General features: G+C 42.5%; 2 protein-coding genes across 3 annotated transcripts in view; one reads left to right on the top strand and one right to left on the bottom strand.

Annotated features, from left to right (window-relative positions):
- PALM2AKAP2 (PALM2 and AKAP2 fusion) overlaps positions 1 to 11,453 on the bottom strand; it is a 225,707-nt gene extending 214,254 nt beyond the window's left edge. For both annotated transcript variants that reach the window (XM_081103470.1, XM_081103469.1), the window contains exon 1: positions 11,310 to 11,453. In XM_081103470.1, coding sequence (XP_080959596.1) covers positions 11,310 to 11,314 — 5 coding nt within the window. In that variant the 5' untranslated portion in view covers positions 11,315 to 11,453. The remainder of the gene's footprint in view (positions 1 to 11,309) is intronic.
- On the top strand, positions 6,504 to 7,801 carry LOC308527694 (G2/mitotic-specific cyclin-B1-like; the record flags this gene model as incomplete). Its single annotated transcript, XM_081103118.1, is given in 3 exon segments — positions 6,504 to 6,726; positions 6,729 to 7,045; positions 7,205 to 7,801. Coding segments are annotated over 3 exon segments (1,137 nt in total).
- Positions 11,454 to 25,186: the final 13,733 nt, after the last annotated feature.

Below are 25,186 nucleotides of genomic sequence, written 5' to 3'. Positions count from 1 at the left end.
TGCCTGGCAACTGGCCCCAGCCTCTGTGATTGTGCAAGTGCAAGAAACTTACCAATCTCCTGAAGCAGGCAAATGTGGGCAGTGGGTGATAAGGGCCAAAGCTTTTCTATCCACGTGGGGATTTTAGTCTTAGGAGTCCTTTTATAAGTCCCAAGGTAAGGATGAATGGAAGGAAAGAGAATGTATCCAAATAAGACACAGATATACATATCTGAAGGGTGGCATTTTAGAGGGAGGCCTTAAAAAGTAGAGATTTTCAATAAAGAGCCTAAAAATGCCTGGAATGTATGTGGTAATAACCAAGAGCGCTAGGTTGACTAAAACTTGGCAGACTAAAGGAGCCCGTAGATGATAGATAGATAGATAGATAGATAGATAGATAGATAGATAGATAGATAGATAGATAGATTGATAATATATAGATGATAGATAGATAGATAGATAGATAGATAGATAGATAGATCCATTCAGAAAGCACAGAAGATAAATCTACTGTCCATGTACAATGGAGGTGCTACAGGAATCGAGAAGAAAGAGAAGAGTGGAAGACAACCACAACACTGGAGTTCCAGGTGAATCATGGGACTATAAGTGCTTTGGACTAAATGTTTGTATCCCCCCCCCAAAAAAAATTTTCTATGTTGAAGCCCTAATCTCCACTGTGATGGTATTTGGAGGTGAAGACTTTGGGAGGTAATTTGTTTTAGATAAAGTCATGGGTGTGGAGGATGCATGATGGGTTTAGTGCCCTAAAAAGATGAGGAGACCAGAGTTTTTTGTTTTTTTGTTCTCTCTCTCTCTCTCTCTCTCTCTCTCTCTCTCTCTCTCTCTCTTTCTCTCTCTCCCTCCCTCCCTCCCTCCCTCCTATATAAGGATACAGAGAAAGCCCTCACCAGATACCAAATCTGCTGACACCTTGATCTTGGTCTTCCCAATCTCCAGAACTGTGAGAGAAAAAAATATAGGGTGTCCTCAACACAGAAAAAATTATCCTAAAGTGCTGGGGATCATTTTTATGGGGATACATAAAAGATAAAGTTTACAGTACAAAACTGGCAACAATCGATGAACTGAGGGTCACAAATACCAAACAAAATGATTCTTGATGTTTGTGATTCCATTGCTTCATGTGATCAGCAGTGCCTGGACCAGCATGGTTATCAGTTTGACAACAGGCATTGACAAAAAAATTATTCATTTCTGTAGGTTCTTCTAAATTTTTAAAATTAACTGTATGTTTATAAACATAGACTTTATAGTCATTCAAAGTGTGTATACATTTGGGGGGGGGGTCAAATTGTATTTGTTGTTTAAAGTAAAAAAAAAAAAAAGTAGAGATTTTCATACACACAGAGACACAGAATCTTTGTTTTTCCAGGGCATGATACCCCTGCTCTTCCTGCACCAAGGCCATATGCACACCACCTTGATTTAATAACATGATTCTAATTTCAAGACCTGGAGTGTAACTAACAGGAGGGTACACTATACAGCTGCCACGGGATGGGCAAAGACACACTGAGAGCCCTTAAGAGCTATGTTTTAATTCACACCAATGTAATTAGGTTTGGAGAGCCATCATTTTATTAAGCAATCTAAGAATCTATAACTAAACCTTGTTCTGTCCCATTTAATTCTAAATATGTATTGTCCTTATAATATTTAGTTCTCATAACAAGAAAAGCGTTTGAGATATAATTCCCATCTTACATAAATAAAAAACACAATCTGATAACACATTTAAATTATCCTTTATGAAATAGGTCGCTCTTCCCTGGCTTTCAATAGTGAGAATGTCTAAGTCTATGAATCTTGTTTAGAAATTGTAATACGGCCAGCTTCTTGATCCTAACATATCACATTCATATTCACACGAGTGTCATATTATAGAATCATAACTTGACATTTACACCAAGATATTACTGATTTGCAGATGTCTGAGGCAACAGATAATTAGATTCACTAGCTATTTTCTTAAATATCAAGAAACTGGCCAAAGACAAATAGTTTTAGATTTTAAATTATTTATAACCATATAAATTTTAAATTCCTATTTTAAAAGATAACATTACATGTATTTACCTTGTAAATACTTTTTCACAGCTGTCCCGCCTGCCTTGATTTTGAAATAAAACTAAAGACTTGGAAATGCCAAGTTATGCCAACTGAAATAAAGAGCCAGGTTTGCTCTGTAGCTTGGCCTGTTGTACATACAGATTGCTGAACATCAGTTCATTGGAGCAATGCCCTACAGGGAGGGTTGTCTGTGGGGGAGGAAGTGCAAAAGGATGCCCCCTGCATTGTAAACAGCCCTGCACTGTGTCTTCTCGCTGTGAACATCGCTATCATGGTGTGGCCTGCAGGCCAGCAGCTGCAGCAGCGTCCTCTCCTAGGAGGCTGATGAGAATGTAGACTCTTCAACCCCACCCCAGACCTACAGAATCAGGATCTGCCTTCTCACACCATACCCAGGTGACTGTGTGCAAGGTACAGTAGTGTGGGTCTCTGAGGAAATGAGGCCTTATTGTTGGTGTCATTAACTTTAAATGCTGGGCACCACCCTTTCAGAAGATCAGAAGGTAAGGAGAGCAGTGGAAGGATGGAGTGCTTCCACAGTTTCTGGACCAACTTCATTAGTGCTTCCTGAATGGCTCATAGCTACACGTTTGCAGATCGTAATGCCTTTCAAGAGTTAGAGGCTGTTGATGTGATTTGAACAAAGATGGCTAAAACAAATCAAATATCTAATTTGGCAGTGCCCCCCACAGATCTTCAGATGTTTTTATTTGTTCCGTTTTGCTTCCCATTCTGTTTGTTCTTGTTCTTTGTTTTGTCTTGCTCTGTTAGTGATCCCGTTTTGCACTGTCCTCTGAAACACTGAGTTCCTGATTCCTCAAGGGGGCAGGCATTCGCCATGATACTGTAGCGCGAATGATCTTGGAGGTAGCCTTGGCCATAGTGCAAACAAAAACTTTGGAAGACTGTTATTCAAACTAGCTTTAACATTGGAATTGACTTAGCTAGGTTTTTTAGAAAGTGACTTAAGCAGTTATAAAATGACTAATCTGGACATTAAAAACAAAGTGTTCTTATTTTAAATTAATCTCAGGGGCTAAGAAAGGCTTGTACTTTGACCTCATCTAGAATCTCTGAACTCCTAAGATTCATACAGTCCTTTGTCCCTTCCTATGTGCTTCAGACAGTATCCCATCAAACCTTCTCCTAGCCCTGGCCAGTTTGGCTCAGTGGATAGAGCGTCGGACTGTGGACTGAAGGGTCCTGGGTTTGATTCCAGTCAAGGGCACATGCCTGGGTTGTGGGCTCGATCCCCAGTTGGGGGCGTGCAGGAGGTAGCTAATCAATGATTCTCATCATTGATGTTTCTATCTCTCTCTCCCTCTTCTTTCCTCTCTGAAATCAATAAAAATAAAAACCTTCTCCTAGTATTACACAGTGTACATTAGTATAATATTTTGGCCAATTATGTTCTTTCTTCATTAGATTATGGCCTCTGGGGAGACAGGAACTATGTTGTACTCACATTTGTATCAGAGGTACCTAGAACAGTGCCTAGTACATAGTAGGTGCCTAATAAGTATGAGCTATGAATGAATAAATGAACATAATTGCAAAATAGAGGCATTGAAAGCAGGATAAGCAGTTTAAATAGCTTCCTTTCCAACTATGAAATACTATGTAAAAACAGAGTATAGTATCATTTATTCAGAACTTACAAAATACACCTTTTGATTAGACTCAATGTTGTGCTTTTGTACTATCTGCAGGGAATGGGACAGGTTGGGGAAAAAAGATGGAACAGATTTTAATGACTTGGTATCAATTCAGGAAGCATTCATTTATATACTCCTGATAGGTTAAGCTATTACTTAGGGCTAAATAGTAGATCAAATTTTATAAAGATCTATTCATGAAATAGAATTTTTATTATTAACGTTCCTTCCTATAATGAAAAGAAAGGACGTTTCATTCATTAAATAAAATTCTAATTAAGCCTCCCTGTAACTGAGATTGGTCTTCCTTCTGAGGAGTCAAGTTTGGGGCATTTTTGACTCTAAGTTATAAGACAAATGACTTTCCCATGGGAAGCCAATGAACACATTGGTAGCTTGTGGATTCTGAGCTTCTTCTTCAGTTTAGGAGGAAGCTCATGACAACCCTCAATACCTGTTTCCTATTTTGGACCCGGAGCTCCAATGACCGCACTATGTAGACAAACAAAAATTACCAGGTTCCCTTCCAGTAATGCAAAGTGTGTTTTTATAAGACTTCCAACACTTCCATGCTCTGCACACTCTGTGAGTTGGGACCCAGCTGAAAACAGATGGCATGCTCTAACTGGGTAACTGAGGCAAGCTCAGTAAAGGGATTGCTTTACAATGGCCTGGGCAGCGTTAAGGAAAACTAACAGGGCTGGTGAAGCACCGGGAGCTAGCCACGCGGGAGGCCTACCAGTGGCACACCTGGTCCAGAAGGAGCAAAGGAGGAGTGGTGACCAGAACCAAGAGAGAATCCGGGCTCTAGCTGGAGGACAGGCTGCAGGCAGGGCTGCAGCCTTTAGAAGAGAGAAGCACCCCTGCCATCCGCTGCCCTGCAGGAAGGGAGACCATGAGTGAACATGCTGACCCCACTCTCCTTCCACCTGTGGGTCTCCTGCAGGTGCCTCCCAATGATCCAACCCAACAGGAAGCTCAAGGGCAAGACAGCCTTGCTGATACAGTGCCTAGGGCTCAGCCTTCTAAGGCACAGAGCAGTGGGAGGAGGGTAGAGAGTAGATTTGAAGGGGAGACAGAGAATATCCACTCTATGCACCCTTCCCAAAATTCTTCTACTGCTAAGTATTAATCATCTCTATTCATTAACTATTTTGCTATATACATTCCTAAGAATTGATTTAAAAAGATATATATATAAAATTATCATATATATATATAACTCTATATATATATGTATATATCAAATAACATTGGGTAGTTTCTATTATTATTTTCATAGGAACACAAGATTCGCTGCTTCATTCATTCAAATGTATGGTAAAGGTAAGTTTTCTCCATATCACCCTGAAATAAACATAAAGAATGAAAAATTGGAAAGAAAATTTTATCTACTATGAAACTAGCAAAGAGCCAAGATTCTCAAGTCACAGACTATAAGAATTATCTGAGTAAAAACTTTATTAAATCAAGGGACAACCCTAAAAGGTTATATGTTCCTCTACAGAGCTCAGCTGGTTTTTAAATTTCTCTGTATGTAAGGAGAGAGTTCAGAGAGGCCCAGTGTTGGAATGGTGAGAAGTGGCATGAGCAAGTCACGGGAGATGTCGGGAACATCGGGGGGAGGGGAGCTGGTTCCCCACCAGAGTGGTACAGAAAGTGCCAATGATGGAGATACTGTGTGAACCCACTAACATTATTATCCGTGAAAGCCTGAAACATAAAAAGTTCACACAGAGGACTAGTCTAGAGGCAAGAGCTGTAGGAAAACTATTACCTTTGTAGATAACTTGCCCCTCCTCTTCGCTTGTATGTGCTAAACAGAATCAACTACACAGTGATAGATAAGTACCAAATATCTGTCCATCCCCTCCCCCCCAACACACACGAGTAAGCTGTGTGATTGACTCACTCACTACTTACCCTTTGCTGAATGAAATCAATCTCTCTAGGCCTCATTACTGGAAACAGAATTAATAATACTAATAACTATTTGGTGCCATTTTTGTGAAGATGAAAGGAGTTGATCATTGTAAGGGATCATTATATGAGAGCAGAAGATATTGCAGAATTATTATGAGGTGAAATATCTAAGGCCACTGTCTTCCCAAATACTGCCTCTATCCATCCTATTGATTGATTGATTGATTGATTGATTGGCAAATAGCAGGTACGGCTAGACTTGCCTCCATTTAGGAATGAGTAACAAGTACGAAGCTGTCAACAAGTATAGTTTCTATACGTGTAATTGTTATTTTAAAAGAGGAAAGCCAGAGGCAGATGAGCCATTCTGCTGGGTAACTAAGTTGGTTTGAGTGTTTTCCTGATACACCAAGGTTGTGGGTTCAATCCCCAGTCAGGGCACATACAAGAAGCAACCAATGAATGCATACGTGGAACAACAAATTTATCTCTCTCTCTCTCTCAATAAAAATAAAGAAATAACACAAGAAATAGATAAAATTTTCAGAGAAAGTCTTCTCCACATGTTTAAAGAAATTCTAGAACACATGAAACTTTTAAAAAATAAATGCAAAGTGAGCTGCAGAGTCAGAAAATAAATTGAAAATGATTAATAAAACCATCACTGAAGTGAAGGCTATATTGGAATGAGTATGAAATAAACAAATATTGCATTTAAAAAAAAAAAAAAAGTTGGGCGTGCTGCGGTGGAACGTCTGTTGGTCTGTGTTGGGTCCCGGTCCCCCGCTCCTGGGGGCTCTCCCGTCTTCTGCTTCTCCCGCTGAGCTGCGGCCTGGTGAAGAGGAAGCCATGGCGCTCCGGGTCACCAGGAACACGAAAATTAATGCCGAAAATAAGGCGAAAATCACTATAGCAGGCGCAAAGCGCATGCCCGTGGCCACTACTGCAACCTCCAAGGCCAGGCTGAGGCCGAGAACAGCCCTTGGAGACATCGCTAACAATGTCAGTGAACAGCCCCAGGCCAAGCTGCCTCTGAAAGAGGCAAAAACATTAGCTGCTGGAAAAGTTATTGCTAAAAACTACCGAAACCTATGGAAAAGGTACTGGAGCCTGCATCTGTGCCTGCGCCTGCGCCTGTGCCGGAGCCAGCGCGGGAGCCCGAGCCTGAGCCTGTTAAAGAAGAAAAACTTTCGCCTGAGCCTATTCTGGTTGATACTCCCTCTCCAAGCCCAATGGAAACATCTGGCTGTGCCCCTGCAGAAGAATATCTGTGCCAGGCTTTCTCTGATGTGATGCTTGCAGTGAATGATGTGGATGCAGAGGATGGAGCTGATCCAAACCTTTGTAGTGAATATGTGAAAGATATCTATACTTATCTGAGACAAGTTGAGGAAGAGCAAGCAGTCAGACCAAAATACCTACTAGGTCGTGAAGTCACTGGAAATATGAGAGCCATTCTAATTGATTGGCTGGTGCAGGTTCAGATGAAATTCAGGTTACTGCAGGAGACCATGTACATGACTGTTTCCATTATTGACCGATTCATGCAGAATAATTCTGTGCCCAAGAAGATGCTGCAGCTGGTTGGTGTCACTGCCATGTTTATTGCGAGCAAATATGAAGAAATGTACCCTCCAGAAATCGGTGACTTTGCCTTTGTGACTGACAACACTTACACTAAGCTCCAAATCAGACAGATGGAAATGAAGATTCTGAGAGCTTTAAATTTTTGCCTGGGTCGCCCTCTACCCCTGCACTTCCTTCAGAGAGCATCTAAGATCGGAGAGGTTGATGTGGAGCAACATACCTTGGCCAAGTACCTGATGGAACTAACTATGTTAGACTATGATATGGTGCATTTTCCTCCTTCTCAGATTGCAGCTGGAGCTTTTTGCTTAGCACTGAAAATTCTCGATAATTGTGAATGGACACCAGTTCTACAGCATTACCTGTCATACACTGAAGAATCACTTCTCCTTGTTATGCAACACCTCGCTAAGAACATAGTCATGGTGAATTGTGGGCTTACAAAGCACATGACTATCAAGAACAAGTATGCCACGTCTAAGCATGCTAAGATCAGCACTCTAGCACAGCTAAATTCTGCACTAGTTAAAGATTTAGCCAAGGCTGTGGCAAAGGTGTAACTTGTGAACTTGAGTTGGAGTACTGTAATACCTGCAAATACAATTGGCACCATGTGCTATCTGTATATATTATATGTTACATTTACTTTTAATAAAGCTGTGGTCCTTTTTACTTCTTATACCTTAATTCATTTGAATGTGGCTACTTTCTACTCTAGGGTACCTTAAAAGGTGTGGTAAATATATGGTGGGGAATATAAAAAGTGCTTTCGATTAACTTGGGGACCCAACTAATATATATAACTGTTGCTTACATTGTTTTTGTTTTATGTATCTGGTTTTTACTTGAAGGCATTCAAAATTTACTTCCATAGAGCATACTTCATGTAAGCCCAGTGATAATGGAGCATCTGCTGCCTGCCTGGTTCTACTTAAAAGTCTGCCACCTCATTCCTAGGCCCCCTGTTTTCTGCTCTTCTGGTGGTTGCTTCCAATAATTCTAATCTACTTTTACCATTATTTCTTAGATTACCAAATTTAGTGTCAGCTCTTTAACTGGAAAAAATAACTTTAATCTATATTCTAAACCTAACCTACTTGACTTTTTGTTTGTTGGTTTTATTGGTTGAGAAAATAAATGGGGCTCCTCAAACATACAAAAGTATCTTTAAAATTTTATTTTACCCCTCCCCAACTTTCCTACATCTCAGTCCATCCACCTGAAGGATGTCAACAGTTAGGATGCATCCTTTCATAATTTCTATAAACATAATCATGCATGTAAATCGTTGATGTTTTAAAAAATAGGACTGTTGTACATACTCAGCAATGTTCAACATGTATAGGCCTTACCCTGTATTTGCATATTATATCCCATAGTATACTATAATGTATTCGATCATTCTGCTGTTGACATTCAGATTGTTTTTTTTCTTTGTCTCTATAAGCAATACTGTTTAAATGTTATTAAATACCATGTTTTTTTAAACGTACACTGGGTTCTCCAAAGTGTATGTGTAATCTCATTTCCAGTGGGTGCTGCCAGGGGACTTTCTCAGTGTCATCCGCAATGTGCAAAAGTGTTTGTTTTCTTTGCAATCTTGCCAGAACTAAAGGTAATCATCCTCATCAATATCTGTGAAGTTGGCAAAAAAAATATTCTACCTTGCTTGCTGTTTTAATTTATACTGCTAATGGCTACTTGAATAAATTTTTGTTGTCTACTAACTTAAAAAAAAAAAAAGTTAATTTCCTAGAAGATAGACTTGAAAAAGGTAACAAAAACTCACAGGAAAATGAAAGCAATTGAAAATAGTTATGGAGGGAGATAAATTATACATTAGAGTATTAATGAGAGATGACGAAGATTAATGTTACTGTCCTGACAAACAACCAGGGTACCCTTTAACCTCACACTGTGGGATGACTGACCCTACATCGAATCTCTAATAAAGCCTCTATGTCAGTGGTTCTCAACCTTCCTAATGCCACGACCCTTTAATACAGTTCCTCATTTTATGGTGACCCCAACCATAAAATTATTTTCATTGCTACTTCATAACTGTAATTATGCTACTTTTATGAATCGCAATATAAATATCTGATATGCAGGATGTATTTTCATTGTTACAAATTGAACATAATTAAAGCATAGTGATTAATCACAAAAACAATATGTAATTATATATGTGTTTTCCGATGGTCTTAGGTGACCCCGTGAAAGGATCGTTCGACCCCCAAAGGGGTTGCGACCCACAGGTTGAGAACCACTGCTCTATGTCTAAGGAAATGACAGTGAGCAATGAAAATAGGGTGTACCCCAGGCCAGGTTGTCCCATTTCAGCTCTGTATACCCAAGCCTGCTGTGTCTTCTGGTTGATTCTCCACATTTGCAATGGTATCTTGAGAACTGTTACTCTCAGTTACTATATTTCTTTATAAATTGTCTGGGGGGGGGGGGAAGGGAATAGCTCGGTGACCCCACAAAATGTCAACGGAGAATGCTGGAGGCCACAGTGATAATAATGGACAACAGATAATATTTATAGATAATGCATGGTATTCATTGAGCTCACTTTCTGGCAGATGCTGTCCTAAGGCCCTTATAATGATCAACTCCTTTCATCTTCACAAAAATGGCACCAAATAGTTATTAATTAGTATTATTAATCCTGTTGCCAGTAATGAGGCCTAGAGAGATCAATTTCACTCAGCAAAGTGTAAAAGACTCCAGCCCAGCAAACTGACTCCAGAGCCTTAATCATCAGCTCCTAAAATCTGTGTACACCTCACAATTTACAAAGCCCTTTAGAAGAAATACAAATAGTATTGGATCCTCTGAACAACGCTTAAAAGTGAGGAAGAAACATCTTCGTCTCCGTTGTATAAACAGGGACACTGAGGCTCAGAAACATTACATTTCTGGTGCAGGACATCAACAGCACGAGCAGCTGCCAGGGCAGGGGCTGAAATCTACCACACCTCACTCCCCAAGTGCCCCGCGTGCTCCCACTCCTGCCTTAGCAGCCCCGTGGGTCAGGATTAAATTGCATCTGCACAATCAGATACGCAGAGGGAAGGGAGAAAAGCTGCATCCAGGGTGTATTGAGTTTGGCATGAGAGTCCTGACACTGAAAACAGGACGTTATCTCCGGGCTGAAATATGATTTCATCTGGCCTCGGGGTCAGGAAGTCTCCGTGGGAAGAACGGGAGGAGGAGAAGCTGACCAGGTGAGCGGTGTGTAGCAGCTGACTCCAAAAATGCCCCTTTCTGGGAGCCTAGCGCCTGTCAGAGCGGCCGCTGCGGCAGCAGCTGGGGAGAGGGAACCAACGAGCAACTGCGGGCTGTGAAGATCGAGGAGAGGAACCGGGTCTGAAACCACCGCTCAGGCCACTTATTGTGTCCTTTCTGGTTAACGCCCCTCTGGCCTTCCTGCCCTCTCTTCTCCTCCCCTTCCATGAGGCGCCCACGGTGTCATTCAACCCCTGGCCGCCGTACCTACGTTTCTGTCTTCTTTCTCAGTAACCCCAGGAAGAAATCAGTTATTTGGGGGGAGGAGGGCGCCTATGGCTTCTAGTAGCCGGGGCACTGCAGCTCTGGCGCACATCACCCACTCACTCATCATCCTTCCATTACACGCTTCACACCCAACCAATTTGCTTCCGATCCGCAGTGACCCCCCACGCCTCCTCCCTTTAAAAAACAAAAAACTGCAGTCCAATAATGCTGACAGGGTTAGTAATCGGAAGTAATGGCTATTGCGGCCAACTCCCCGAGAAGCCGGAGCTTAGGGCAGGGATGGGGAAGCCTAGAACGCAATTCCCTCCGAGCAAGGAGGCCAAGGGGCCAGCGGCACAAAACCACGCGTCCCCGGGCTCCCACCCCCGGGGCTCCCACCACCGCCTCGGCTGCTGCCATAGAAACACCAGGTGTACACGCGGAACTGAAATGAAACACCATCCCGGATGGGACCCAGCCGGCTAGGCCTCCTGCCGCGGTCGCCATGGCAACATGCCGGGGAGCCGGGCTGCCAGGGACGCGCAGGGCGGCGTGGCTGGGGATACTCACTCCATCGCGGCCGCGGGCTGCCGGGTGCGCTGCTGCAGGGCTCGCGGGCGCCGCTCACATCTGCCGGAGCCTGGCGCTCTGGCCGCGCCGCGCAGCGCGCGAGGTGGAGCCCCGAGCGTCTCCCCTCCCCGCCCGCACCCTCTCCTCCCCTCGAGGGTTGAAAGTGAACGCTCAGGCGCTCCCAGCTCCCAGCCTGCGAGTAAAACGGGAAGCAATTGGATAATGTTGTTCGTTGGGCGCTAGACAAGCCACTCCACTTAAGTGTTTCGGGGAGGGAGGTCGCCGGCAGCTGCGCACCGGGAGACGTGGCCACCAGCGCGCAGGGCCCGGGCGCCCGAGGCGCCAGGTGCGCAGGCGGCTCCCCTGGGACGCGAGGCTCTGCACTGAGACGCCCCGGGTCGGGCGGGAGGGGGAGATGGGGCTGCTGGGGCGGGTGGCACAACCCTGAGAGCATGGGGAAACGATGGAGTCATTGGCAAGGTGGCAGTGGCCACCGGTTGGAAGTTGGATGAGAAAGAAGCATCTGGCCTCAGCAAATAGCAAGTACTGCCCCTAATGGGCTGGGCGTGGGTTTGGAAACGCCATTGTGCCAGTCCAGCGGGCATTGGTCTGAGTTTCCCAAGGAAAACTCCAGCCGTTTTGCGGCACATTAATGCGGTGTTTCATCACTTTGGTGATCCCACGCCCTTCTCATCATTCCCGCCTATCAACAAGATACTGTCCAGCGTTACTCTCCCTGTTTCTTTCTTTGGAAACAATAGGTACATTGAATATGGAGTCCCGAATTATCAAGGCCCACCCCAGAGATATACGCCTCCCTGGGCCTTGTATTCCCTCCCTACACCCCCTCTGAAAACCCCCCACTCCTAAAGGTTTCCAGAGTGGGCACCGGGCCCCCACCCAGTGCCCTGCACCTGCTGTGATGAAGCGCAGGTGGGACAAGCGTCAGGCTTCATTGTACCTTACTGCCGGGTTCCTCTGTGAGTGGTGTCTGCTGGGTGCAGAGGACACAGCCCCAGGCATCGCCATAACATCCTGCCCTAGTGGAGCTCAGAGCAGAGGAAAGGGGAAAATAAACATAACCACTGGTTGAAGATACTGCTTTAAAAAATCAAGGAATAAAATGTCATGATGAAGGTGTTACAATTAACTTGTGGTGATGATTGCACACCTCTGTGGATATACTAAAATCCACTGAATGGTGCATTCTGGGTGAATTTTATAGCATATGCATTATATTATGTCTTAAAGCTAGGTTTTTTTAAATACTCTGATGGCAAGGAAAAGGGAAGTGGGCTGCCATGGCAGGGTGTTCAGGAAAGGACCCCCTGGAGAGACTGGCCTGGGAGGGGAGAGGGACTGGGATATTCAAGCCTCAGGGGAAAGGCGTTCTAACCAGCCATCAGCTTGGTCAGTGGCTCTGGGGCTGGAAGGAGGCCTGTGTAAAATGTTCCAGATGGATTCTCGGCTCCTCCTTTCCCTCTGGAACCTGAGCCACCAAGTCAAACCCAGTGAAGAGTCAGGGTGCTGTTTTGTGGAAAGGGATTCTGGATCATCTCCAGGTTTCCATCACAGAATCTAGTGTGAGCTGGGAGATCATAAGTCCTCTGTAACCCGTGTCTGTTGCCAGCTATCATTCCCTGTCTGCTCTTCCCCTTCACATTCGAGCCCCCTGAAAGGGTTGCTTAGACTGTACTCACCGTTTCTACATCCTCCCTGTCTCTACAGTCTCACCTTCTATCTACTCCTGTAGCATCTAGGGTTAAGTTCACCTATGAGTAATTAAGAAGTTTAACTAGGAAACAGATTTGTTCTTCTACCTCTGAAAGGTTCAGAGATAAGCAATCCTGGGCCAGCTTGGAGGCTCTCAGAGAGCTAAGGGACCCAGGCTCTTCTGGGACGTTCCTCTGTCATTTCTCTTCTCCCTTCCTAAAGTCACTTCATGGTCCATGTTAGCTGCTCCGGCTCCAGCCATCATGTCGGCATTCCAACCAACACGAAGGTGAAAGGAGCCAAGAAGGGGCAACCGAAAGCACTCCAGCTGCCTCTTAAGGAAGGCTTCCAGAAGCTGCCGCAGGACACTTTCACGTATATCTCTGTGGCCAGAATTCAGTCATACGGTCATAGTCAGTTTCCCAGGACACGGGGCAAAGCGGCCATCACTCTGCATCGTCATGAGCTTTGGCAAACACTGGGAAACGTGGGCATTGGAGGGCAACCAGCAGTCTCTGTCACACTGCTCAATCCTTAGCGTTCTAATTCTGTCTCCCCCAAGCCACTGACTGACACAGCTCACCAGCGCCAACGCCAAATGCGAGGGGCGTGTCCCATTCCTCTCTTGCATGACTTAGAAGAGCACTTGACATTTTGACCACCTCTTTTTGTAGGTGTTGTGTGTTTTTTACTTCCAGTTGGGCTTATGGAGGCATAATGTATACACGGCAGAATTCGGCCTTTTTAGGAGTTTGGGTCTATGAGTTTGGATAGTATACGGTCATGTAACCACAAAGATAGTCACAGTATAGAACATCACCATCATTCAAACAGTTCCTTTGTGAACCTTGCTAGTCAATCCGCTTCTTCCGCCTCCGAGCACTGGCAACCACTGATGGGTTCCTGTGCCCCTCGGTTTTGCTTTTCCAGAGGCCACGCAAATGGAGTCAAACAGTGCATAGCCTTTGGGTTTGGTTTCTGTCACTGACCAAAGGCTTTTGAGGATCATCCATGTTGTTGTGTGTATATGTCACTCCTTTTCATTGCTGAGTACTAGTCCATTGTTCAGACGTACCATGATTTTATATATCCATTCGCCAGTTGGTAGGTATTTAGATTGTGTCCACTTTATGGCGATTACTAATAAAACTGCCATAGACATTCATGTGCAGGTCTTTGTGTGAACATATGTTCTTTATTTCTTTGGGGTAAACACCTAGGGCCACTCCTTCCACTTTGAAATGTCTTCGGTAATGTCACACTGCTACAACCCTACCCCACCCCTTCTCTGCTACTTGTCTCTTAAACGGTGGAGTTCTGCAGGGTCTAACTTTATCCTAAGCTCTCTTCACTCCTCACTGTACATACCCACCTGAGCAATTTCATCCACCTCCTTGGATTTAACCACTTGTACATGTGCTCTCTTCCAAAACTAAATCTCCAGCCCACATCACTCTCCTGAACTTCAAAACTGAGTATTCAAAGGCCAATGTAGCATCTTCATAAACACCACAAACCCAGTGTGTCCAAAATTCACTCATCATTTTCACCTGTAAACGTCCTCCTAATACAATAACCCATCGGCCTAACCCAACAACAGAAAGGAAATGTCCACACAGACCCGAACCTCTTTGATTCCTCACCATCCTGAATTCCCATAGCTGGTCAATCAACAAGATTTATCCAGACTGCCTTCTGAGGAGCCACAGAGCCCATTCACTTCCCCATCCCCACTGTTCATAAACAGCCTCCCTCCTGGCCTCTTGGCCTCTGGTCACATCTTGGTCTAAACCAGCAGTTCTCAACCTGTGGGTCGCCAACCTGTGGGTCGCGACCCCTTTGGGAGTCGAACGACCCTTTCACAGGGGTCGCCTAAGACCATTTGAAAACACATATATAATTACATATTGTTTTTGTGATTAATCACTATGCTTTAATTATGTTCAGTTTGTAACAATGAAAATACATCCTGCATATCAGATATTTACATTACGATTCAGAACAGTAGCAAAATTACAGTTACGAAGTAGCAACGAAAATAATTTTATGGTTGTGGGTTACCACAACATGAGGAACTATATTAAAGGGTCACAGCATTAGGAAGGTTGAGAACCACTTCTTTAAACCATTCAACTAAACAACCAGAGTAACCTTCCAAAAACACAAATCTAATCATATCATCCCTTTTCCTAAAACCTTTCAATGAGCACCTCTTAACTCTAAAATAAAGGGGTTTTTTGGAGGGGATTTCTTATTTTTTGTATGAATATACAAAGTATTCCAAAAATGTATACACACTTTGAATGATTATAAAGTCAGTTTTTATTAACGTACAGTTCACTTTCAAAATTAAGTTGTCAGCTGTTAAAATATGTATACATTTTGGGGGGACACCCTCTATATTATTTTATTTTTCAACTAGAGGCCTAGTGCACGAAATTCATGCACAGGTAGGGTCCCTAGCAGCTGCCAGCGCTGGCTGGGGCCTCCCTTCCCCCAGCTGCCTGCTGCCACAGCTGGTCGGGGCAGGGCCGGCTGTGGAGAGGGGTCAAAAGCAGTTGGTTGGCTGGCCCCACCCTCTGGTCGAACTCCCAGTCGAGGGGACAATTTGCATATTAGAATTTTATTATATAGGAGGATTACAGTTGACATTCAATATTTTATATTACTTTCAGGTATACTGCATAGTGGTTAGACAATTATATAATTAAGGAGTGATCTTCCTAATAGTTCTAGTACCCATCTGGCACCATACATAGTTATTGACTATATTCCCTATGCTGTACTTTACTGTATATCGCTGTGACCATTTTGTAACTACCAATATGTACTTCTTAATCTCTTCATCTTTTTCACCCATCCCCTAACCCCTCTCCACTCAGGAAACCATCAGTCTGTTCACTATATAAAATAAAGTTTAAGTTGAATTGCAGGTGCATGCTAACTTTTATTGTTGTTGTTAATCCTAACCCGAGGATATTTTTTCAATGATTTTTAAAGAGGGTAAAAGGGAGGCAGGGAAAGCAGGGGAGAGAAAGAGAAAAAACATCAATGTAAGAGAGACATATCAATTTGTTGCCTCCCACACACACTTCAACCAGGGCCAGGAATCCAAGCCAAGACCCTTCAGTGTGTGGGCCAACATTCTAACCACTGAACCACACTAGCCAGGGCTAGCTCTTTTTTTTGAATACTGATTTTTAAATTTTTTATTTTATATATATATTTTTAATGTTTCAATTAAATTTTACATTTAATATATAATTTTCAAATGCAGAAGAAAATTTAATTTTTAATAATTAAATAATTCCCTTTATAGTGATTGTTTTACCTTATTAAGAATCATAAATACATCATCTGCTATATTAAACTCTAGAGAAGATAACACACTTTAGAGTCAAATACTTTGGTTAAAATTCCACTTAGCCATTCAGTAGCTTTGTAATTATGGACCTATTAACCTAAGTCTCCAGTTTCTTTACCTATAAAATGAGGTTAATAATACTTATCTTTAAAGGTTGGTTTTAAAATTAGATACAATGTGTATAAATTGCCTAGCATGGTGCCGCTACTTAGTAGATCAATAAACAATACCTATAATAAGCTCTTATTATTATTATCACCACCACCATCATTATTGTTACATTGCAATTTTCCTCTGAAATCTCAGACATTTTAAGAGCTGAACTTTATTTATCTTTTTAAAATATGTTTTTATTGATTTGAGAGAGAGAGAGAGAGAGAGAGAGATAAAAACATCAGTGAGAGAGAAACATTGATTGGCTGCCTCCTGCATGGACCCTACTGGGAATCGAGCCCCAAACCCAGGATTTGAATCAGTGACCTTTTGGTACATGGGACAACACTCAGCCAGCTGAACCACACCAGCTGGGCTTTATTTATCTTCATAGCATCCCTTTAAAGAAGTGAAACCAATACAAATATAGATACTTTGAAGATCAATTTGTTTAGTCTCCTTGATTAAATGAGGATGTTATACTAAATGGTATATTTATTTATTAAAATGATATAGATATATCTTTTTTGTTGTTAATCCTCACCCAAGGATATCTTTCCATTGATTTTTTTTTTTTTTTTTAGAAAGAGTGGAAGAGAGAGAAAGAGACAGAGAGAAATATCGATGTGAGAGAGACACATCGATTGGTTGCCTCCTGCACACACCCAAACCAGGGCCAGGGGATCTGCAACCAATGAACATGCCCTTGATTGGGATCAAACCTGGGACCCTTCAGTCCACGGGCCAACGCTTAATCCACTGAGCCAAACAGGCTAGGGCAAAAATGATATAGACATATCAATAAATATAGCATAGCTAGAAAACAGCCTGACATGGCTATATGGATCCATTGATCCACATTATATAATAGTTAATTGCCGGGAGCCGGTCCATCCTTGCTGTTTCAAAGGACCTGGCATATATGGCATACTGTTCTTAATATGTTTGCTCCCCTTAGCGCTGTGTGTTTTAACCAAGGTCACCTCTCCAAGAAAGGTTGTTTCCCCAGGTAGGAATTTTTCCCTGAAGTCAGGGAGGGGATGCCTCTCCTAGAAAGGTTGTTTCCCCAGGTAGGAATTTTTCCCTGAAGTCAGGGAGGGGATGAAACTCCTTAACTAAGTGCCAGGCGGGTAGTTAATCACTTCAACTACAAACAATCATGCTTAAGCTACATAATCTTTACTCCCTGGAATGGAGATAAGAAACGCCCTAACCTTTGGAATAGAGATTGATAGGATTGGAATCAACTGGTATAAATACAGTTGAAACAAGACAACAGCAGACAGAACTTAGGAGACAGAGAAAGAGAGAGAGAGAGAGAGAGAGAGAGAGAGAGAGAGAGAGAGAGAGAGAGAGAGAACCTAGGCGCAGAACCTACACAGAACGTTCTCTCGAGACAGAAGAACTTCGCTGGAGAGAACATGGCAAAAGATCCTGGACAGAAACTGGCCTCAGAAATTGGCAAGAGAACCTGACTAGAACCTGGTGACTGAACCTGGCTGGAGAACCTGGACAGAACCTGGCTGGAGAACCTAGCGAGGGAACATGGCTACAGAACCTGACTGGAGAACCTGGAGAACCTAGCAAGAGAACATGGCCACAGAACCTGGCTGGAGAACCTAGCAAGAGAACATGGACACAGAACCTGGCTGGAGATCCGAACCAGAACTTCGCTGGAGATCCTGACCAGAACTTGGCTAGAGATCCTGGCTAGGCTGCTGATCAACTGAACGCTGCCTCTGTGTCATTCCTTCTTCGCCGACTCCGTCCACACCTTTGGGGACCCCTGGACCTGCTGGGGCAGGACCCCGGCAGTTAATTATTTAAGCTGAGCTTGGTGGTTACTGCTTGTACACCAAATACACATTTATACCTCTCTAACTTAGAAGTCAATAACAGCGCTACCTATCTGAAATTTAGTCCTGATTAAGAAAATAAAACAATCATATAAAGTCTATGCCATAAATCCTTATTCATAACTTTCTTAGAGCCATAACTTTTGAGTAACTGATGAAAACTATGGATCCTTTTTCCAGAAAAACACATAGGTGGCACAAACTCACATTTTGCTTATAATGGTTGCAGCGGTTCTCAACCTGTGGGTCGCGACCCCTGAAAATACATCCTGCATATCAGATATTTACATTACGATTCATAACAGTAGCAAAACTACAGTTATGAAGTAGCAACGAAAATAATTTTATGGTTGGGGGTCACCACAACATGAGGAACTGTATTTAAGGAACTGTATGAGGAAGGTTGAGAACCACTGGAGAGAGTTTGCTGGTTCACTAAAAGTAGAACACAGAAGGGACTGGAGAGAAACAAGAAATGAGTTACTTCAAGCAGTAACAGCTCAAAGTGAGGAAGGAATGTGTGAAAATGGGCACAAGACAACAAAACAAGAGAATAAAAAGGTCATTTTGGGCTCATTCCGTGTAGGAACAAGCAGCTCTCGCATCACTGTAGCTCCTGAGAACATCCCAAGATAATCCGCTCCACACCTGTGTTTAAGACTAAGAAGGCTCCTACACTTTTCAATTTATATTAGGTTTCTACTGTTTATATTTTGGCTGGGCGAAAACTCAGTTATTTGGAAAGTGTATTTGGTGCTCATGTTCACTTTCATTCCTCATCAGTGTTGTATAAATGGAGATAGTACTATAATTTTAAATGTCTAACTCGGGAGGAAGGGAATAAAAATAAGCATAACAACTTTGTCAAGCTCAAGGCACCATTCCAATCCATTAACAAACCCAAAGCTAACCATTAGATTGATCATTAAAACATGAAAGCAGAAAGTCTTATTTATCTGACGTTACTGGATTCCAACTGTACTCTTAGAACTATCACATCCTGTGAAGCTTCCCATATTTTATTGACTTTGTAACATGTACCACTTTGCATTTTACTTCTATGTAAATAATGTTACTATTAAAGATATGTAAGAAAGAGCGCTGGCCGCTGGTTAGAGCATCAGAACTCAGACCAAAGGGTCATGAGTTCAATTCCCAGTCAAGAGCATGTACCTGGGTTTCAGTTAAATCCTGGCCCCAGTCAGGGTAAGTGTGGGAGGCAACCAAGCCAGTCAATATGTCTCTCTCACATGGATATTGATGTTTCTCTTTCTCTCTCTCTCTCTCTCCTTCCCCCCTTTATTCCCTCATTCCCACTCTCTAAAAAAATCAAAGGAAAAAATATCCTCATGTGAGGATTAACAACAACAAATATATGTAGGAAAGAAACCTATCTCTAGCAGAAAGTAGGCATTTGTTCATCTAGAGCTGTGCATGTATGTGAGGCCTCTGTGTGTAATTAAATAATTTACTAAATTTTACTGATTTGTAGACTTTCCATTAGAGTTATTATTACAGAGTCACTATTACCTTCATGTCTCACTCTTCTTCTACCATTAATAAGCTCTCTCTCTGAAAATATGTCACCTCAAATAGCTTCTTGTAATTCTAGTGATGTTGGGTAAGATTAGCCCATTGATTGTGATAGGATGCTGGCAAAATGCAATTATTTTCTTTGGTTAAACATCAGCAAAGGCCATCTCTCTTCTTCCTGTTGACTTTTAAATATCGTTATGAATATGCTCAGTCAAGACACTAACAACACTGACTTCTGATCATGGATGCTTCTTGGCATCACAGTCTATTGGTGATGTGAGGGATTCTGCAGGTTACCTAGTGCAAAAGCCAACAGACACATCTACAATTGACCTGGATCGTCCTCATCGTTGAAACACATTTATTGTTTTCTTTTAGCTCAAAAATCTGAAAAGGCCTATTTGTTTTTTGTTTTTAGAATCCTCTCACCCACCCACAAAATGACGTGTGTGTTCAGAACAGCCCATGATTATGTATGTACAGATGTAACAAGAACATTTATTTCACCGCTGCCAAGTCTGACCTACAATGGAAGATGAACAATGACCTCTCAGAGATAATCCGGTGACACCATGGACTCATCAAGGGGACTTTGCCAAGGAAAAGCTTCCCCTTAACTACACATTGGAAAGAAACCAGGCCGATGTCACCCAGACAACACTGCACATTGGTTAAGCTGGGATCTAGAAGCCCTTGCTGATGTTTAATAGAAGGCTATCAATACTTGATGTAGTATAATCCCATCAGCTCTGCTTTGCTGAATGAAGCTGGAGAAGCTGTTTGGTTACTTGGTGGTGTCTTTGAAGGAATAGCATCACTAAATATAGGGTGTCCCAAAATTCACGCAAGATTTGCAATTGAATTGAATTGCAAATCCTGCGTGAATTTTGGGGCACCCTATGCTTCCATCCCCTGATACAAATATTAGATGTCAGTATTTAAAGTAGCACTACTTAAGATGAACCTCAAGATTTTCTTGGAATCAACTTTGAGGAGGATCACTGGAATGTTGGAAACCATTTCTCCCTTCTGAAAGTTGGAAACTTGGATTAATTCTTGAGGTAGAATGTTCTTTTGCTCTAAGACAAATGTGGGTAGAGCATATTAATACAATTAACTACTCATTAGAAGGAAAGCCTTATGGGGATAGGGACTTATTTTTACATTTTGCTCACTCATATGCCCCCTAAAACAGTGCCTAGCACATAGTAGCCTCTTAATAAATATTTGTTGAATAAAATAATGAAAAAAATTCCCCTTGAGCAAGACCCTCTTGAGCAATACTTGTACTTTCTTGGATGTATATTTTATCAGACCCAATTCTTTACAAATGATGGTTCCCATCGAAATGTTTCATTCTCTAAATATTTATTGACTGCCCCATTCCTGAATAATACTGTTTGTTCATGTATGTATGTTGCTGTCTAAGAGATCAGGAATATGACCCATGCATACAAATTCACACACACACACACACACACACACACACACGATAGGGTAGTGTGCAGATCTGTCTTATCTTCCTTTGATGCTAAAGAAAGATTTGAAAAGGAACTAGATAACACTGAAGCAGTCAACTTGGTCTAGACTGTCTGTTCCACAAATGGTATTAATACTCAGTGAACCTAGACCTTTGGAATATGTGTGGAACCAAGTATTCTGTTTAATGTCTTTCAGAGGTCCATAGGAAATAAGTCATATTCTTGTAGGTAGGGCAGGGTTTCCAGTGAAAATAGTAGAGAGTCCTACCTCAGGCATCAAAAGAATGGCTCAGCCTTGGGAAATTTGCACTGCAGAGAGGGGTGTTAGCAAGGAATTAAAGGAAAGATGGTATCAGGTACTGTGGTATGAACTGGACTACAATCATGCATGTGACATGATGTCTACCCCTAAGGACCTCAGGGTTTAGTTGAGGGAAGACCGGTGTATAATCAAAATCAAAACATGATGTAAGTGTGATCCCAAGGTGAGTCTGAGTAGGGAAATGGGAAAAGCTTGCTGGAGGAGTTGATCATTAGACTACGTCTTTAAGGATGAAAAGCATTTAACCAGATGCATGTGTGTGTTTCTGTGTATGTGTCAGTGTGTCAAATGAGAGAGAAAAGTAATTAGATGATTTTCTAGAAAGAGAGGCCAGCAAAATCAAAGACAAAGTAACAAGAATCAGCAGGATAAGGTCTATACAAGGTGGGCAAAAGTAGGTTTATAGTTGGAGTATACAAAACACAGAGTTTATTCTTGTATTATCACTTATTAATTATTGTATTGTTTATGTATCACATCTATAAACCTACTTTTGCCAACCCCTATATTTTTGCCAATTGCTGAAATGCAAGGCAAAGAGGAGATCACGGTATCGTTCAACTGCAGAGGCACCACTCGCATACAACACAATGTGGTGATGCTCCCTGGAGTGTGCAAGGCAGTGGTCCTAAAGGAAGGGGTTAAAGGTGAGACTAAAAAGGTCACCAGAGGGCCTTGAATGCAGAAGCTTAAATAAGAGATGGAATGATGATGGCAAACACCATATTCCCCCTTCCCTCCAAACTACAAGCAGAGCATCATGATTGGAGACACTCACAGTCTCTCTTAGCCTACATTTCCTTAAAATTTTTGAGACATATACAGGACAAAGAGAATCATGTTTCATGATTGACATAGCTGGTCTCATCTGTAATCGTAGGTTATATTCTATTGCATTTCAAATAGTTTGCATTTTCTCCCCTAGGGATATTGAGGTACTTTATTGTGATGTGGAGGAAGATATTATCTAGAGTTGTGCATCATGATTATCTCCCTCTCAATCTTACGTTATTGCTTCCATCGCCTGTTAGCAAGGTACTGGTATTATGAGACAGCATGGATGATGGATTTCAGGGTGGACAAGACTGGACTGTGGAATGCTAGTTGGAAGGCTGCTGCAATAGTTCGTACAAGAGATGATAAGGCCTTAAATTAGGGCAGCAAGAGTTGGCATGGAAAGGAAAGAGAGTCAAGAAATATGCCAGGACTCAGAAAGCGAGGCTAAGAGAAAGGCATCAAGCCTGATTCTCACGGCTCGAATGACTTAGTAAAAGGTGATAAGACCAACTGAGCCAAAACATTCAAGAGGAGCCTACAGGTGCCACCAAAGGATTCTGACCTCCACACACAAGCAGCTTGTCATCATTTCCCTCTGGACTGGGACCCCCTTGTATTTTGTTGTGTGACCTCTGAAATATATTAAGCTGTTCACAATAGAGCTATGCAGAGGGGTTAGGAGAGAAGTAATATTAGAGGAACCAATTGAACTTAATTTTCTACAATGCACTGTTCTTGAAAGCTGTGAAACTGTAGTAGCAGAGGGCTCAGGGAAAATAAGGGATGCAACTTCTTATTGAACAGTTGCGTCTTTTTTTTTTTTTTTTTTTTTGGTTATGTGTTTATCTAGAGAATTAGGTAAGGTAGTCCCAATAAGAAATCATTTGCTTTTCAGGGACAAACTTTTCATCATTAGAAAGATCAGTAAATGAGGCTGGATGGTCTCCAAGCTACCAGTTAGTTACCACTTCTCCCCCTTAAACCTCCATTCTCAGATAAAATTTTTAAATGTCCTTCTTTGAACCAAATGAACTATCCCAACCTTCCCCTCCCACTAACTTTGCCAGTGACTCACATTCATTGACACTCCTAGAATTCCTCTCTAGGCCAGATAGCATCATATCACTAACTCAAATGCTCGCATGAATGCTTTGGGCAAATATTTCTTCACAGGTCCCTGACCTCCTTAAACCCAAAAATGTTTCTTTCATTCTACTCAATCCAGTTACACCTATCAGATTTCACATTGAAATGCCAAATATGAATATAACCTACTTTTAAAGAAAAGTAATAGTTTTATTTCACCTTCTCGGATTTCTAGAACCCATGTTCTTTCATACCCACTCCCCCCCGCCCCCCGCCCCGCCCGCCCCTCTATTCCTACAGCATGAAAATAGCAGAGGGTAAGTACTTCTGGGTTGAGGTCCAAATCTTGGAAAAGAGTGCAGTGGCATCTCATGGTCCTGGAACTCTCAGATTGTTTAGGAAAAATGAAGTACAGCCTGGCTTCTTTCCAAAGAGTGGAAGAGGATATTTCTACCCACATTTCCGATGTTTGCCCAATGAGGCTGACGCAAATGCTGATCCGTCAGTGAGTAGGTCCAAGTCAGGATCCGGCTAAGGTTTTGTGGTCTTCAGGCAGTGAGTGTTCCGTTAAACATTTTGAAAAAGAATAATTTTGTTGTAGAACCGTCCCCACTCTTTTCCTATTCTGTGCCGTTTTCTCTGACCCTACTCTCAGCTGGCAAGTTTAGGTTAGTCTTGCAAACTTGGCATACAGAGACCAGGCATGTATTTTAAATGAGTAACGTGGCCTGAGTAGAGGCACAATAAGGAATGGTGGAGACTGTGACCAACTAGGAGTCCATCGTCTCCATGTAGTTGCAGCCAACTACCATCATGTGGAAACATAGACCTGGTGTGTTCAGATTTTCTAAACATTCTCAAGGAAAACAAGAAAAATATTTATTTTGTGTAAAATCTCCCCCCAAGAAAATGGTGTGTGACTACTAATAACCTTATGGATCGGAGGCCACATTTGCTCCTTTACATCCTCTGGCTTAAGGGATCAGCTGTGACGGATTTGAATTTCACAAATCACATAGATGTTTCATAGCTTTCCTGCAGATTGATACAATTTACTGCACGGCTATTAGATGATGGATTTGGGTGAGTGTGGGGGAGGTCGGAACTTCTATTAGGAAGCAGGAGGAGTCAGGGCATAAACAGATTTGGGGCGGGGGGGATAGTTATGGATTTGGGGATAAGTCAGAACAAGCCACTTAATGAGCCTGTAAGCCCGGGGTGGAGAAGGTCCAGCCCACAGGCCTTCATTTGGTCTGGCCCTGCCAAAGCAACCGTAGGCAGGACTCATAATTCCATAAAACTAGGAGCTTTTTTCATAGCAGCATACATTTATATAAATTATGTTACGTTTATATTATATTAAGGGAATAATGTTATAAATATCGCAATGGCCCTTGTCAGAGAAGATTCCCTACCCCTGCTGTGAGCAAACGAGTGACCGGAGAGGAGTAGGGGTACTTCTGACGGAATTCAGAGGTGCGGCAGTCCCTGCAGCCTCCCCTCCCCAGGATGACTGGCCCGAAGCCCACTCTGTTGACTGTAGGTGTGATGAACAAGCTGGTCGCCAGAAGCCCATATGTCCCAACTGT

This window comes from Myotis nattereri, assembly GCF_964212035.1.
Source record: "Myotis nattereri genome assembly, chromosome: 12".
NCBI lineage: Eukaryota > Metazoa > Chordata > Mammalia > Chiroptera > Vespertilionidae > Myotis > Myotis nattereri.
The sequence above is the reverse complement of the archived record's forward strand: the minus strand, read 5'-3'. Positions and strand labels throughout refer to the sequence as shown.